General features: G+C 33.4%; 1 protein-coding gene across 1 annotated transcript; it reads right to left on the minus strand.

Moving 5' to 3' along the window:
- Window positions 1-5,906: 5,906 nt before the first annotated feature.
- LOC138336536 (RING1 and YY1-binding protein-like) lies at window positions 5,907-17,050 on the minus strand. Its single transcript, XM_069286051.1, has 3 exons — window positions 17,046-17,050; window positions 15,749-16,045; window positions 5,907-11,323 (listed from the first exon to the last, which is right to left on the minus strand). Exons 1-3 carry the CDS (start codon window positions 17,048-17,050, stop codon window positions 11,092-11,094), a joined length of 534 nt encoding a protein of 177 aa, XP_069142152.1. The 3' UTR covers window positions 5,907-11,091.
- Between the last annotated feature and the right edge of the window lie 791 nt (window positions 17,051-17,841).

Raw genomic sequence — 17,841 nt, forward strand, 5'->3', positions numbered from 1 at the left:
CTCACGTAAATGTATGTCTAATTGATACAAAAATAATGTAAAATAATTTATTTTACTTATGGTGCTATTGTACAATCATTACTTTATTCCGTATAGGATATAGTACCAAGGATTTTTTTCGGGATGCAAATAATTGTTTTTCATATTTTTCTCTTCAAGTAAAATTAGAAGCTCAAACTTTTCAATGGTGTTTAAATAAGTAACTTTTGTAACTGAAGAAAAATACCAATTTGTCTGCTCCTGTTTTTGATAGAGAAAAACATTCCATTTGTCAGCTATGCAGCATCTTTAAGGTTTCGTTATAATAATTAATTATGGAACTGTAACTATGCTAATCACAGTTACACCTGTGTAAACTTAATCTTTCTCTTGATAGATATGCTATAAATAATTATTTATTAACAAATTCTTCAAAAGATATATATGTACAGGTAATACTAGCTGACATATGCTCTAGTTTAAACATATCTTTCAAGGACCACACAAGACGCTAACACGAGATAAATATTTAATTTGGAACAAAAAGACATTTACTTATTGCAGTGTATTCAAGGTCACTGTTTCATATTATACCTGTATTTAATACTAAAAGAAAACAGACGTAATTGTATTCTGAAAAATAAAAATTTGAATGGTAAATATGCAAGAAAAAAGAATATATTTTAATTAAATGACAGTTAATTAAGTTTGTAGATTTAAGTTATAGATAAATGATACAGGGGAGCAAGCCTATAAAAACAACAGGCCAATCAAAAGGTTTCTGAAGATCATGGTCCAGGACTGGGCAGTGAGAAAATCTGTCATTCGATCATTCTTCTTTCTAACTCCCCCACCGCTGGTCGAAGGTTTTTTCCAGGTACTCCAGCTCTCCTCCAACAACAAACCTGGCATGTTAATAGGACATTAAACTAATAAAATCCAACAGCCTCACCCCTGAATGAAGGTGGAAGTACCCAGAGATAATTAAAATAGAAGTATATGCAAAAAAAAACAACTGCTTTCTCACCTGTTATCTGATGATTCTGTTGCATGTCTAATAGGCTAATAACTCAGACAGCATTTAAGATCTTTCAATGTTTTAACATAGTAATTCACTTTAAATAAAGGTCTGCAAAGGTTTAACCTTTTTTAACCCCTGTGACCTTGAACAGGGTATCCAGTTGACACTTGAATTTTAGCAGATTCAGAAGTTAATTCACAATTTCTCAGAAAATTGAAGAGTCAAGACATATAGGACAAATAGACATATGCTTCAAACTCAAAAGTTAAAACATACTCTCAGGGGTCTAGTGGATTGCTGTCCAGTTAGGTCAAGGTTATTTATTTAAATTTAAAATTTGGAAGCTCTTCATCCCAACATGTTACAGGTGCAATATTATACAGTGTATATCAATCTGGTCTTATTGCTTATTGAAAAGTTTATTAGAAAAGGTGACATACAGACAGACAATGGATGCAGAACCATACCTAAAGATAACTGTTGGAGCAAATGAGCTAAAGACTGCTGACCAGTGACTAGCACTAGTTATCTGGCCACAACATCTTAATAAGATTTGCAATATTGCTATATCTCACAATCATTTTTTTTTATTTAACAAAATGCAACACTGCTGATGAATGGTATTTTTTCTCTATCAAAAACAGGAAGAGACAATTCAGTATTTTCTTCACTTAGAAAAGTTTCTTACTTTACATCATTACCACCAACGAAAAGTTTGAGAAAATTTCAATTTTACTTTAAAATAAAAACATTAAAAATCAACTGCATCTCAAAGAAATGCATGGCACTTTGTCCTATATGGAATGAGGTACTGATTACACGGGCACCAAAAGCAAAATGAAATTATTTCATATTATTTTCTGTGTTACTTAGTCATACATATACACAATTACCCGTGGGTCTCTGATGATGATACACGATTAAAAACAAATTATTGTTCAAATGATGAGTATTATTTATGCTTTGTGAGCAGTTGGGTATCTTTAATGTGTACTAAAACAGAAGTCTTTGTTGTGAAAATCAGATAAATAATTACAAATTAGTTATTCATCGTTCATATGAGAGGGAAAATTTTTCACAGATTTTAAACCCAAAGAGGGAGCGAGAGATACTAACCAGAAGAGGACCACACTAACATTTCAATTTGTAATCTAATATTTGCTGTGACTCGGCATATATTCATCAAAATCTAAAAAGATTCACAAAACCTTGATATTGCAAATTGAAGAATATTTTAACTGCCAAAACCATCAGAATACAATATCTCATTTAATATACGTGTAATCAATTTTGTAAAGTTGACTTAAATTGCATATCATTATGAAGATTAACAAAACAATTAAATGTTGTAATGTAAATGTATAAACACACAATTGAGAAAAGTAATTTATTCAATTTAGCATTTTCTTTCATTGAAGATCAATAAAATTTTTACAATCTAAGACAACTTGTTGGCAATAGATGGTCTGCTGATGTCTGGATCTGTAAGACATTCTACTGGACGGGAGACAGACATCACATCAAATCTCTGACAAGCAGACGGCCAAACGGGTCTGAGGTTACTGGGAAGTTTTATCATCCAATCTAACGACTCTTTAACGCACTTCTATCATTAGATAATGAGGTTAGCTGTAGATCAAAGACCAGCTACAACAGATAATAATACATATTTGTCCTTGTCTGTGCAATTAAATAAGTATTTATCATAGCTTCTGTTAATTGAAATCAACTATTTATTTTTTTTGTCTAGTTTCATTTATAAGATCTTTATTCAGTTTTTTCTATCAAAGACCTGTTGGTTACTTATAAGGAAAATTCATTTTTATATTTTATGATTACAACTGTTAATGAAATTTGTTTAAATTTTCTACAGAGGTCAATTTTCAAAGTGGGATGATTGTAGAAGAATATTTTGTTAATATGCAATCGATGATTAGAGTAATTCTCCCTAATGACAACCACACATTATTACATTACAGACACACATTATTGGCTTTTTTATGTATTTATTCTTTATTATGTAGCTGTCAAATTTAAACTGTGATTGACAAGATAGTCGGAGGTCCCATTCAATAACTGACTTTGGCCTTTTCATGGTCTATTAGACGGCCAAAACCCTAGTCTAGTATTTTTAAATTCTTATCAATGATGATTTGACAAGTCTGCTTCCTTTCATGTTTTTTCTGCCTTTTTCGTTTTTCCCTTAAGTAGCAATAAGTCTTGCCTTTCATTATAAATGACCCAGACAGATAGAAGGGGCATCAATTAGGTTATGATGTTTTTCATATATATATTTTATTAATTTTGTATTAATTAGATTTTTTATCTACTGAGATAAGTTAAGGCATAATCTTACACAGTACATTTCGTTGTGACCGATTTCTAAGCTTGGAAAGTGTTTTCAATATAATTCATAGATTTTTATGTCACCTTTGGTCATTTTAAAAGGTGTATGACACATGCCCTTTAAGCCTTTTGTTTTTGTTGCTATCTTCAATGTCTTCTACGTCATGTTAGAAAACAAAATGTCAAGGTTGCAGATACAATTTTTTTTTGTTAATATTAATTTAGACTAAAATTAGTGCACTATTAAACATAATATATATCATTATGATAAAAGCGTTTATATTGATTCCAACAGATGGGTATCTCCCTGTGATCTTCATTATCAATTCATCATCTTGATTTTTAATTAGATAAATACAGGTAATGAGTTCCCTGTGTTCAGAGATTTAAGTGATTTAGATTAACTCTCAAAGATAAGTAAATATATATAGAAAAGAACACCTGGAAGTTTTGAAGTCTTGATCAAGTTACCAACGTATTTCATACTAAATTTACTTAAGGTTTATAACTTATGAACAAACACTGTATACAGATATATATGGCATTGTTTAAAGAATGAACTCAAAAGTTCATATGAATTGCATAAATTAAACAAAAAACTGATAAGTCATCATCCCATTGTTTAAAAGGTAATTAAAATACAGTTAATTAAACCTATGGCCAGGTGGGAAGAATCTTTCAACGCCAGACAGAGGCTGCACATATTCAAAGGTACGGGTGTAATGAAGCGATATACTTCATTAGAGAGGTGAACTACAACACAAAGCCCAACCTGTCATAATATCTAAGAGGTCTGTGTATATACAGGAGTTACCTCCCCATGTTAAAAATGTGTATTGACAAAAGAAAACATCATTTTCCCCATAAAGCTGGTTGTTTATTTATATCATTAAAATGTTTGGTTTGGTTTGGTTTGTTTAGTTTAACGTCCTATTAACAGCCAGGGTCATGTAAGGACGTGCCAGGTTTGATGGTGGAGGAAAGCCAGAGTACCCGGAGAAAAACCACCGACCAGCGGTCAGTACCTGGCAACTGCCCCACATAGGATTCGAACCCGCATCCCAGAGGTGGAGGGCTTGTGGTAATATGTCGGGACATCTTAACCACTCGGCCACCGCGGCCCCTCATTCATTAAAATGAGTTTAATGTTTTTAGTTAATTATCACTTTATGGGCAAATGAAGATTGTTTAATAATATTTTCTGATATGACTTTGTGACAATACACATTGTAATCAATTTGTGTAAAAAAAAAAAAAGTCTTTCAGATGACATATATTGTAATCTAAGCTGTTCAAAGAGAAGATCTATCTGCTAACAAAGACATTCCCAGCCAAAAGTGACTGAATGGTAAATTAAAGGGCCATAACTACCTTTTTTTTTAATTTGCAGACCGGCATTTAAATCAACAGAGTTCTGGCCCCGATTTCTTGAAACAAACTTAAGTCCAAATTTGACTTAAGTCAATTTTATCAACATGAGTTATATAAGGAGAAAAAGTTAAGTTTTGACTTAAGTCTGTACTTTTGTTTCGAGAAATCAGAGCCTGATGGAATTAAACCTTGTTACCATGCACACTTTAAGAGAATTGGTTCCCATCTTCAACAGTTAACATACAGAGACAAGGTGTGAGAGACAAACTCAAATTGATAAGCCCTAATGACGACATACAACGCCTCTGGTATTTCCTTTTAGGTATGAACCTTTGCCAAGTGCTAGAGTAATAATACATGTATTTTTAAGGAAAGTTAATGTTTAAAGAATTCTTCATTATGAAACACTGTAACAAATAAATTCATCATCCAAGTGGTGATTGTCATGCATCAAATTAATCATGGGAGTCTTCAAAAAATATATTAAGTTTATATATTCAAAGTCTCTTAGAAATGGTAATCAAGTCTGCTGGCGCTGACCATAAGCAATCCGCGAGTTGACCAGCGGCCAAAATCTTTCACAGTCTCATGTAAGATTCTATTAATCTTTAATTCGCATGCAAGTTACTTATAGATTAAGACCAGTTTGCTAAAATTCATCTCGGTTCAATTTTTACCACAATTGTACCTAATTAGTCCATAAAACTTTATATCTACGAAAATAAATTGACTGATCGCAAGGCAGTATGTGTACCTTCTGCTCGCAAATTCATGTGTATCTATTCAATGTTGTAGCATACACCATGCCAAATGCAGTCACGTGCAGGTATGTCACGTGCATATACCTGCACGGTTTGATTGACAGCTGGCGATCCGACACTTGAAACAGAAATTGCGGAAGTACGAATACTGTAACAAACTTTTACATGCGATTTTCTTTCACGAATTTTGTGATCCAATAAATCTTCTGAAGTTTATTTCCACAAATCAATATCTTCACTATTTATATTGATAGGAATTCCCTTCAATATCAATCCACAAATTTTAATCTTCGCAAACTTACTTAGATTACACCATTCATGAAAGAATGTTGAATTACAGTATATGTTTATATCCGACTTCTGACTATACGGATACAATCTTAAAAATTCGCTATCAGAATGCACAATAAAAGAGAAGTTGATAAAGGTTTAATTCTGATGCTTTATTTATAGTTCCGACACACTTAACATGATATATATAAATCGGTACCAGTGTTTTTTACATCAAAAATCTCTTTCACTCTCGTACTTTCACTATCTTTATCTCTCATCCATTGTTCTCACAGAAGAACAACCATTATTTTTCTTCAAACATTAACCATGTGAGTTAATATCCAATAATATTATGAGATACATTGATGTTTCATAACTAGGAACAATTTTGAAAACTAAAATGAGATGAAAAGTTATGTCCCCATTTAATGGAGCTAAACTTTGAAATCACAAAATGCAGTTTTTCTCCTAGCTTGGAAGCCAGTAAATATTGAATCTTTGAAATTGTTCATACACAACATGATTTAAATCATAAGTATGGGAAAAGGTACTTAAGTTAATCAGCATTCATATAAAGTCCAGACATTGTTCTCTAATAGACATACATAAGTTGAAGAAACCTCTATGTGCAAGACCACAAAATCATTCTGAACATATCGCATACCTTTCTAAAGATACAAAATATAAGTTAAAACAAGCTGTCATGATATTACAAGTTTATCTTAGTTTTATTTACAAAACTGTAATAATGGATTAATCTCCCCTCAAAAAATAAAATAAATAAAAGGGAGAAAATCATACTTTATTGTTAATCAGCATTGTTTTAGCTAGCTACCACGGTATGTAGAAATGGCCACTGTTAGTCATCAGCTATTTTCATCACCTGTATTTATTCTGAAAGAATTTTGTAACCACTTGGGCGAGTGTTACTGCCCTGGTCTGGAAAATTATGTTAGCATTTTAGTATGTACTAAACTTCCAGACAAACTAAAGAGATTCTAATCTTTTATTCAGAGTCTACAATACCAGTGTTTGCATATATTTTTCAGTTCCTATATTTTTTGAATTTTTTTTTTTTACTTATCATTTCCAAAGGTGCTCATATATTGGTTGCAGAAAAAGCCAGTCTTGTGATACGTGATCATAATCAGAACACTTAAATACCGATAAAGTGCTAAAGTATATATACAGCTGGCAAATTTAGGTAGTCCTACAAAAATATCAAGGTCAAAACCCAGACTGGATAAAAATAACTGCTTTATTTTTATCCAGACGATTAACATGTATATTAATTATGTACCTAGACTAAGAAGAACTTATTTGATAGGGAGAATCAGCTGAATCGAGATGAGACGATTCATTTGTTGTAAAATTAGCGGAGAGATGATAGCCGGTTCCGGGGCTCAATCCTCCCTTTTAACTCTACCTAATACACACTAGATTAGCATCTTGTGATAATTGTTAAAATGAGATTTTATCTCAAGAGCTGATCATGACAGTAGTACATTCTTTTATCAATTAAAAATGTCTGGCCGACTTTGGATTTTATGATTTTTCTCAACAGACTTTGAAGAATGTAGAAGTGCTGGTATATATTTTCAATGAAGTCTAGTAGCTAGTCTCCCGTTAATAATGCCAAATGGATCACCCAAGCAATTTTTCATGTTTAGTATTTACTATCTACATATTTGTCTCTCTGGATAAGTACAACAGAGCTTCTTTGTGAATATTTCAATGTAAAAATATACATATATACATTGTATATCTAAAATAAACTTTAAATATAATGTACAATTCATTTGATAGTATATGAAAGTTTAAATGGTTTTAGTATCCATAGACAGTAATATAAAATGCATTTAAGATGTTATTTATGTATATTTTTTCTGCATGCTCCAATTTGCCAACTACCTCAAATAGCCTGCATGATTTTCAAATTTCTGCTGAACATCACAGGAATGTGGCTTTCCTGTTGCCGATGCAGATTGAAAACATGACCAACTAACCAACAAAAACCTCCTACTAATTCGTTAAAAGTGCCACATTTCTGATTCAATATTCTTACAGAAGAGCTTAATTTCAGCACGAAGATTTACCTTTTTCATATATGTTACAATGCTAACAAGACTAGCTGATAAAACATTGTGAATAGTGGGATAGAACTAGTGTATAATATACGACAGGTTGGAGACTAACACTCATAGCCAGGTGTTGGTACAGCTTTAACTGTAATGAAATAAAAGTGCTCCATGAAAATGAACCCTGACCTTATAATATTTGTATCATAAATAAATTTTTTATACATTTGAAAAATTGGCAAGCTCCGTTACTGGTATAACAATATAGGCCAGGACATTGGAATGACCTGCAGTTGGGTCGTCAATTGTCAGGATATAGGATAAACGCATGCAGCTGGAATGGCGAGAACCATTGTCTCTCTGACCTACATAAACATACGTACAATGTAAAGTTAGCAAAAAAATCATAGTTTAAAGAATGTTTGTCCATATTTGTTTTTGCTACATTTGTAACTACAAACATTTCAGTACAAATGACATCTTTTGACTCATAATTTTCGTGTTTTAAAAAAATTCATATCCTTCTTCAATACCAGTGAACATTAATACATATCTATAAAAACATCGGAACTCGCTCAAACAGGTAATATATAAAACCTGGCTAAATAGTTGTGTAATTTATTACGTCAATTTACGACATTACACGCTGCTGTATACATGGCAATTTATGTTAAAATATTTATGAAACAAGGTATATCATTTCCTGAAATTTTTCACAGATGTTTGCTAAGCTATCGAACACCGCCTCCAAGACTACACGGCAGGAAAAGCAGTCTTGCTTCCTTCTAAGTTACTCCAGGAGTACAGAAAGTTTTTTAAATTGTTCAATGACAAAACACTTTATCCCAACATAAACAAAGATTTCTAATTTGCATATATCCTCGTGGTCCACTACTTCCGTGTTAAGCTGAGTAGTGAGTCATACTGAAGGCGACAGCTTCGCGCCTGCCGCCTCGTCAATGATACCTGTCCTTAACGAAGGGTAAGGTCATGTGTCTGACCGCACAAGGTGAACTGTTTTTTATTTATTGTTCCAATCACAATGTTCTAGATACATATATATACTCTATACATCATACCATTAAAACTACTGTCGCCCCAACCTTTTTTTTCTGAAATTGTTTACAATGCAATGTCCAGTCAATAGCATGATTATATTCAGTTCCATTTTAAGTACTTATGTCCTCATAAAAATCAAAGATAAATTAAGGTGTTTTGCGTATACGCATTCAGTTTTCCATAGCACTTATACACAAATTTAATTATAAGCATTCATTAAAGATACACTTTTTTTAAAAAGCTCACTTCTGAAAGGAGTATACAGTGAGCTTTCTAAAGATGTCCACTCTGTTGCTGAAGAGACCAGTCCAATATTCACTGTATGCAACTACTTACTGGACAGGTATGTAGTTTAATATCAACAAGTTACCAGAATCATATGTAGCATACATTGACCTGTGTATGGGAGAAGTCTTGGCAATAGAGAAGACATCTGAACTTCCGTAGAGTTGACACAACCTGCAGTTACAAGGTTTAATAACTTAAGTAAAATTTAAAAGCAACCAAAACAAGGCCCAGTAATGAAGTATATCATGAATGAACTGTGTTGCTGTAAATTCATATCTTTATAAAAATTTAAATGACAATGTATTGTAGGCTAACAGTACTTAGTATTTGTGCACATCTTTATTGTTTTCTTCCTGAACCTGTTTTATAAAGTAAGAATGACAAAGCTTAGCAGCACAACGTTTCAATGAAATGTTTAACAAGAGAAATTCAGATAAAAAAAACAAGACAAATTTTCTGTTAAAATGATTGTCAGGACCATAGATTAGTTACTGTGTGTAACTGTGTCAACAGGATAAGTCACCTAATGTTACTGTGTCACATGTATAATTATATAAACAGGAAATCCAGCAGGTCCAGGGAGATTTTTTTATAAGAGATTTAAAAAGGGTTCTTCTTTCACATAGAAGGTGAGAAGAAAACAAGCTTGATAGCATCTTTCTGTTGTTATTTTGTCACATATACAAGTTTCCAGCAAAAAATGATGATTTTTATATACTCTACAGAAATCACCTCTGGTTAAGAATGCCATAACGTTACAGCTGAGACAAAAACGACAAAACTATTGACTGTAAAAACGATTACCTTAACATTAAGCAGTTAATAATTAAGATGTAAATACCACAATGATTTGATATAATAATACATGAATATCACTTTTACCAGCGGTGTGATCAATGCTTCTCACGCACACACACAAACCGTCGCACATATTCCATACATCTGCTATATCAGATGGCAGAAGTTGTATATTTATGATCAATTTCATTAGACTTGTACATGTTATTTCTACGCATACCTCACTAACAATGATCACTAACGATCTAACAAGGCTGAATTAAAGGTATACCACAGAATGAACTTTTACTTCAACCAATGACAAACAGTTAAAAAAACTCTAATATTTCATCATATGCTAACATTCAAAAGGTGTGTTGATGGTCAAAAGCAACTATAATGGCATATTGCCCAAAGATATCGCCAAAAACATTTTAAAATTTGAGAATTCATCTAAAAATTTACAGCAAAATGAAAGTGTACACAGCATCTACAGGTTTCTTGTTACACAAAAAGAATTTGACTGCAATCATAGCTTGTTTGAGGAAAGCGTTTTAATGGAAAGTGGAATTACTAGATCAAGTGTCATGCTGGAATCACCTTCAATAGGGACTTATCATGTGTGTAAGGCAGAAATAACAAGTTTCTAATGGGATTGATCAAAGACAAAAATGTTTCTCTTTGGAAATTCACCCCTTTTCACCTTTTCAATGGATTCTTTCTCCATAGTAACTCAAAAGTATGAATAATTTGCAATAGACTACATAAGTCAATAATTATATAACACAAGACTACAGAAGTAGAAGAATTGCCAGACATGGCAAACACACCAACGGAAGCCACTATATTGGCAATATACACAATTGCCCATCATTATGACAACATCCTCTTGGCAATGGCATTATTACCAATCACAATGCTTATGGCAATGTCAACTTGGCAATATTATCACTGCCAATCACCATTGCAATATCTCCTAGGCAACAGAATCATTGCCAATCACAATGACAATAATACCATTGCCTATCACCATGGCAACAACATTATTGCCACAAATCCACATGGCACACTGTTTTGGGTGGTCAGCACTGACCACTGTGTAGAATGAGAATATGAAATGACGTTACAACCCTCCAGGTCAGGTTTGGTGGTTGTTTGTGTTAATTGTCACGTCTTCCCGGGGGTCGTTACTCACGCCCGATGACGACGATGAATTGTCAAAACTATCCAATGTCACATTGCTGGAGGTTTCTGTGGAGGTTTTACGTTCACGTTTGGGTTGATAGTCTGTAATAGTTACCGTCACTGTTCCCACTGTAACAGCTATTTCGCGCGCACTACTTCGGTCGATATTCCGTAGTTTGGCAGATCTGAAAAAAAACGAGAATAATATCTGATTTATTAATAATGTATGTGAATGGCTTAAAGCTAAATTTTCACAGTGGAAATTTTGTTTTGTGCTTCGAAAATTTTTCATTTTGGGGTTGATTATTCAAAATCTATAATCACTATCAGTTTCAAAAGAAAACTTTGAATTCATTTCTGTGAAATAACATTGGAAAATTTCCGCTCAAAATTAAAATTATTTCAATCAATTCTACAAATTCAGCATCCCCACATCAGTTAATATTTTTTTCTAATTTTCTTATTGAATAAAATTTCTGTTTTTCATATTGGAAATGTAAACACAAAGAAATATTCCTTTGAATGGGTCATTTAATGCTTAGATAAATTGCCTAATAAGGAATTGTCCATTATGTAACAAATAAAGACCAAATACGTACATACTGTTACAATAAGTAACACAGACTGTATCTTCTGAGGCCATATATAGGTTAATTTATGTGACAAAATGGCCCACTTCTCACAGGCTATTGTGACCAGAGGTTCAACTTCCTACTGTCCTCCAAATATAATCTTATAGTCCCAGATAATATCTCTACTTTCTAATTATGTGACAAGTGGGTTTTGATTGTTCAACACGTACACCCCCGCCTCCAGTTTGTATAACATTGGTTTCTTGTTTTTAAAGTAGCTTGTGGTCAAGTTTGTAGGATACAACGTGCAACCCGCCATACAGATCCAAAGTCGTGCAAACACCAACATGTACGAACGCTTTAATACCCAGATTTGAGTCTCCAACTGACCGCCACAAATTTTACCACAACACTAACACCCATGTGTAAATTGTATGTTGGATGACTAAGTGCTAGTGGATTGACCAACATTTGTCCATTAAAGAATGTGAACATCGTAACATTTTTCTAAAGAAAAAGACGTACCAGTAGTCACATTTTAAACAGATTATACTAAGGTGAGCTCAATACTTTTCAAATTGATTTTTTTTTTTTTTTTTACCAGAACATATTGTAAACATTTAAAAATTTACACAATTATTTCTATTAAGTCAAAATACAATTTTAATATTAACATCTCAATTCTTTATCAAAATAATCAAGAGACATGTATTAGTATTATTAATATCTTTATTGATTCACGGATATATGTGTTGTAGAAGTGTGTTAAGGCAGGGACATTGAAAACCTGACCGGTTTGGATTGACAACAACACATATGGTTGAGGAACTTGTCACAGATTGAGGAAATAACAGGGTGGTGATTGGTATATGTGAAGAGGCGGCCTAGGTAGCCATGATGATGACGTGAGTTTGTATAGGAACGTCTGTCCAGTCCGTCACCTGTCCACCAAGTCACACCAAGAAACATTTAATTAATTACACCTTCGTCTACATCAAATGTGATTTATTGAGTAGTTTGTCGCTGACAACTACCTGCTAATCTTTCCTTCTGAACATCTCGTGATGTTGACAGCATCCCAATTTACCAGAACCAACCAAATGACGGAAGTCGTCTTCACATTGACTTTTAGAACGACAGCAATGCATACAAATTTTCCTTATACCACAATACATTCATCGTATTTCAATATGTCATGCTACACATCAATTCCTTTAGTGTTTTTTTACCTACACCCAAATTTTATTTTCTTTTGTGCTGTTTGGCAGTATGCTAGTTATCAAACTCATTGACCACTTTATTTGTACTCTAAAGCTTTATATTATGCTACTGTTCAAATTCATGTCCATAGATTCATGAAATTTTGTTACTGTTCATGTCCATAGAATAATGATGTTATATTTTCTGTTCATGTCAATAGAATAATATTATGCGTCTGTTCATGTCAATAGAATCATAAAATTATGCTACTGTTCACGTTCATGGAATAACAATATCTTACTGTTCATGTACATAAAATAATGATATTATGCTTCTGTTCATGTCCATAAAATAATGATATTATGCTTCTGTTCATGTCCATATTATAATGATATTATGCTTCTGTTCATGTCCATGGAATAATATATCATATGTTATAAGAAACTGAACTATTCATCAAATTTATGAAAATGATTTTAGAATAACTTTAAACTGACTGGAAATTTTTACAAAATTGAAAAATTTGGACAGTACAGGCACTACATGTGGTTTCCAAAAATAGGAACACAATTAATTCAGGTTTACAGTGCCCTCTCAATGAAGTTTTAGTGAAAGGTGCCTAATTTTACAAGTACTAAATTAATTCAGACATACATATATATATATATGGTTATCTATCTCATGGACGCAATACTGTAGAAGGCACCCAACCCTACTAGGACACATAATTTAGATTTATAGTTTTTATCTCACTAAAGCATGCTAAGAAATACATTCAATTCTGCTGGAGCACAACTAATTCAGACCTTATAATGCTATTAATTGCCACGCCTAAGTCTACAATTGATTGGTGGGGAAGGCTAAAGGGAGCGGTGTATATAAAAACCATGGCCATCATACTGATCAATCCAAAAATGCAATATGCACAACAAGAGTTCACAGGGATATTACATATCTAATTTGTGATAAAGCCCTCAGTACTTTCTGAGCTATAACGGAAATTTATAATTAACAAACTTCAACTATCAAAATCCAAGATGGCTGCCATCCAAGGTGGTTGCCCGACAGCCATATTGTTGACCGAGAGCCCAAGACGGCTACCTGTCAACAATCTAGTTGACCCATCGGTCTCAAAGTGCAATATGCTCGCAAAACTGGTGCCCATGGGGATCCTCGAATGGTCAAAAAATGCAACATAATCCTTCTAGTATTCTGAGAAATACTGTTAACACGAATTGTTAACGGACAGAATACAAGTATTAACAGCCAACTGTTATTACCACAAGTTTGTCGTTATAGAAGCTGCTGTTGTTGACTGTTTATCAAGTTTTGTTTACACTCCCATGACTTATCAAGTATGTTAATTTTCAGGAATTTCCTGAGATCAACATCAGCAAGTAAATCAATATTCGTTACCTTATAATTAATCATGTTATCAACAAATGTTCACTTAAGTAAGATAATTGTTAACCTTTGTAAATCAAGATCTGTCCCTTTCATTTTAATATATTAATCTTTATTTTTCTTTTGTATTTTTATTCCATTTTAGGGGTTGTTTCATGTAAATCCTCATTAGAAAGTCACACCTGTCTCTCTCGAGCTCACTTCTATTAAAACAAATGAGCTCTAATTACACATTTATTCATTTCTACCAATAACCCTCAGACAGTGTCTATGTATAACAAAATATTACAAAAATGTTTAGAATGTATATTTCCTAAATCTAAAATTACAACAAGGGTAAAAAAGGTCATAAATATTTAAAGGAGGGTGACTGACGAGTATAGGAATTTGAGATTCCTTGTTTTGCCTGAGAAAATGGAATGGACATAATCATTAAAATTCAAAGGAGGCACAGTCATGAATATTCAATACGACTAATTAATGGAGGAAAATAAAATGAAAAGCAAATCAAGATATCATAGCATCAATATGCAGGCCAACCAACTACATGTTGTGAAAGGCAGTGACTACATGTAACAAAATATTTGGCCCAAAAATCTTGCTAGAAAGTGTCTTTACAGGTTGCCATTAATTCAGATAAAAGACATAATGTAATTACATTAACTGGTTATTAATACTGATTAATGTGCAGCTGTGAGTAGTGTAGTTAACCACATATACCTCAACAAAACCTCAAAATTCATGTTCCTTTGTAAACAAATTTGTTGATAAATGAATTCATTCAAACACTGCACTCTGACCTCCAGTTTTCAGATATTATTTAATTTTTAAACATAATTAACATAACAAAATTATGCTTAAACTACACCAGAATTATTATTTACAATATACAGTTTCTAGTTTTTATTTTCTATCATCTCATTTAAACTTTGATCTATATAACATTTCCTTTATAATGTAGCCAAAGGAACCCTAAAGATCTGTTTTTTACAGCATAATTTGGATCCAATTAGGATAAAATTTTAAGTGGGCTGTTCATGTTGACCTCAAACTCGTCTTTATAATTTAGTAAAACACTTAAATACTGAAGTCAATCTAATATAAGAATATGGTAGTGGTTTACAACATGGTCTGTGGTTTAATTTTGGGTGTCACAGTTTCAATGTCGACTGCTCGATGAAAGAAAGCTTTCAGTGTACAAAAATCGGCCACTTAAAAAAGTTTTTTGACAAAAACAATAAAATTTTCTCTGAAAAAAGTGATATGATAATCAATACATGTCTACAAAAGTAAACATACAACATTTCTTATAACGCCCATATTGATTTTTTTTTTCAAATTTTAAATTTTAACTCATATTTGAATGCCTGCAGTCATTAATCTAAAGTATATAGTTCTATAGCAATGCTGAGTGACAGAAGCCAGTGTGTTTACCTTTGTTGATTTGTATTCTTTTTTGTTGTATTTGTATGGTTTTTCTCCTTTTTGATATTAATGGTATTCAATGTTGTGGTTTCTATAGGAGGGGGAGGTAACTCTAGTCGGTAGTCCTCCTGCGTACTATCACTGTCGACTGTCTCTTCTCTTTCTTCTTCTTCTTCCCGCTCCACACCATCCTCTTCCTCCCCCTCCTCCAGTGCTCCATTTTCCAGCTTCTCCTTCTTGGGGGGTGGAGGAACATATTGCTGTGCAACTTGCTGAGCTACCAGTTGAGAATTTAACCGTGGTTTCCTGAAAAATATGAAATATACTTTCCAAATTTAGAATCTATATTACAACAATATACATATATCTGCATACAATGAAAAAACACATTAAGCACAATTATGGCTGGACTTTTCAAAATATTCAAACATGTTCATTTTATTTACATCAGCACATATTTCAATTAACTCATTAATTTGGGCCTGTGGACCTCTCAGGGGAAAACTTTCTATGAAAGAAGAGAATAAACTGAAATCTGTAGTACTCGGTGAAAAACCATCAACCTACCATCATAGTTACTCACAACCACGAGGTGGAGGGCTTAATGGAAATATGTTGACCACGAAAAACCACTAATAATCATTCATAAACAAGCGATTTTCTTCTTATTTGTTGCCTAAATTTCAGAAAAATAGCTATAACATAATGTACAATAAAATAGTCAGATTGACCAGCCCTTTAAGCCTAGTTGTAACACAAGACCAAACCTATACCGATACTGTAACCTTGTTGCTAAAGATACAAAATTTAGATACCATTGCCACCTCCATCTACTCCCCTCACTGCCGTTTTATTCTCCCCTAATGGACATCCATAGACCATCTTAATCCTCTAAATGTGTCGTAAAAAACAAATATATTTGGGAGATTTTTTTCCACAAATTTTGCAGGGCAGTTACTTTTAAATAAGTTACGACATCTAAATTAAATGCTGGGACACCAACACTATGAGAAGCAGAACATTATATGTCTCATCCTTCTGTAATGCACATAAAAATGTGTTCAGTCAGTCGAAGTGGACCACAATTATTCTCGATGTCCACACATGATTCATTATGACAGGTTTAGCAGTATGCATAACTAGGATCACATGTTAATTTCGGGGTGTTTTTATTGATATTGACTGCCTTTAACAATGCGATTTAAATCAATTATTACAGCACCGCTACAATAAGAGGAATTGATGACTGGATTTTGAAGGTAATATGTCGCCAGTCGAGACATCATGGTTTGAATAAGTGATTTACCTCATTCTGAAGCATGCCCAAACAAACTTTCCTGTAGGCTACAAGTTTTGGAATTTGAACATAGTGTAATAGAGGAATCACTTAGACAAATTCAAGGTAGCCTAACAAATGCACCTCACCCCCTATCAACCGTAGTTACCAGACTCATGTCCCACACAATCTACCATGGTTACCAGACTAATGTCAACCCACAATCTACCTTGGTTTCCAGACTAATGTCCCCCACAATCTACCATGGTTACCAAACTAATGTCCCCACAATCTACCATGGTAACCAGACTAATGTCCCCCACAATCTACCATGGTTACCAAACTAATGTCCCCACAATCTACCATGGTAACCAGACTAATGTTCCCCACAATCTACCTTGGTTACCAGACTAATGTCCCCCACAATCTACCTTGGTTACCAGACTAATGTCCCCTACAATCTACCTTGGTTACCAGACTAATGTCCCCTACAATCTTCATTGGTTACCAGACTAATGTCAACCCACAATCTACCATGGTTACCAGACTAATGTCAACCCACAATCTACCATGGTTACCAGACTAATGTCCCCCACAATCTACCTTGGTTACCAGACTAATGTCAACCCACAATCTACCATGGTTACCAGACTAATGTCCCCTACAATCTACCATGGTTACCAGACTAATGTCAACCCACAATCTACCTTGGTTACCAGACTAATGTCCCCTACAATCTTCATTGGTTACCAGACTAATGTCAACCCACAATCTACCATGGTTACCAGACTAATGTCCCCCACAATCTACCTTGGTTACCAGACTA

This window comes from Argopecten irradians, chromosome 12, assembly GCF_041381155.1.
Source record: "Argopecten irradians isolate NY chromosome 12, Ai_NY, whole genome shotgun sequence".
Taxonomy (NCBI): Eukaryota; Metazoa; Mollusca; class Bivalvia; order Pectinida; family Pectinidae; genus Argopecten; species Argopecten irradians.

Excerpts from the sequence above, each read along its gene's own strand:
- LOC138336536 (XM_069286051.1), bottom strand. Across the intron at positions 11,324-15,748 it reads AAGAATACAAATCAACAAAG|ATCTGCCAAACTACGGAATA; the intron begins GTAAACACACTG and ends GTTTTTTTTCAG.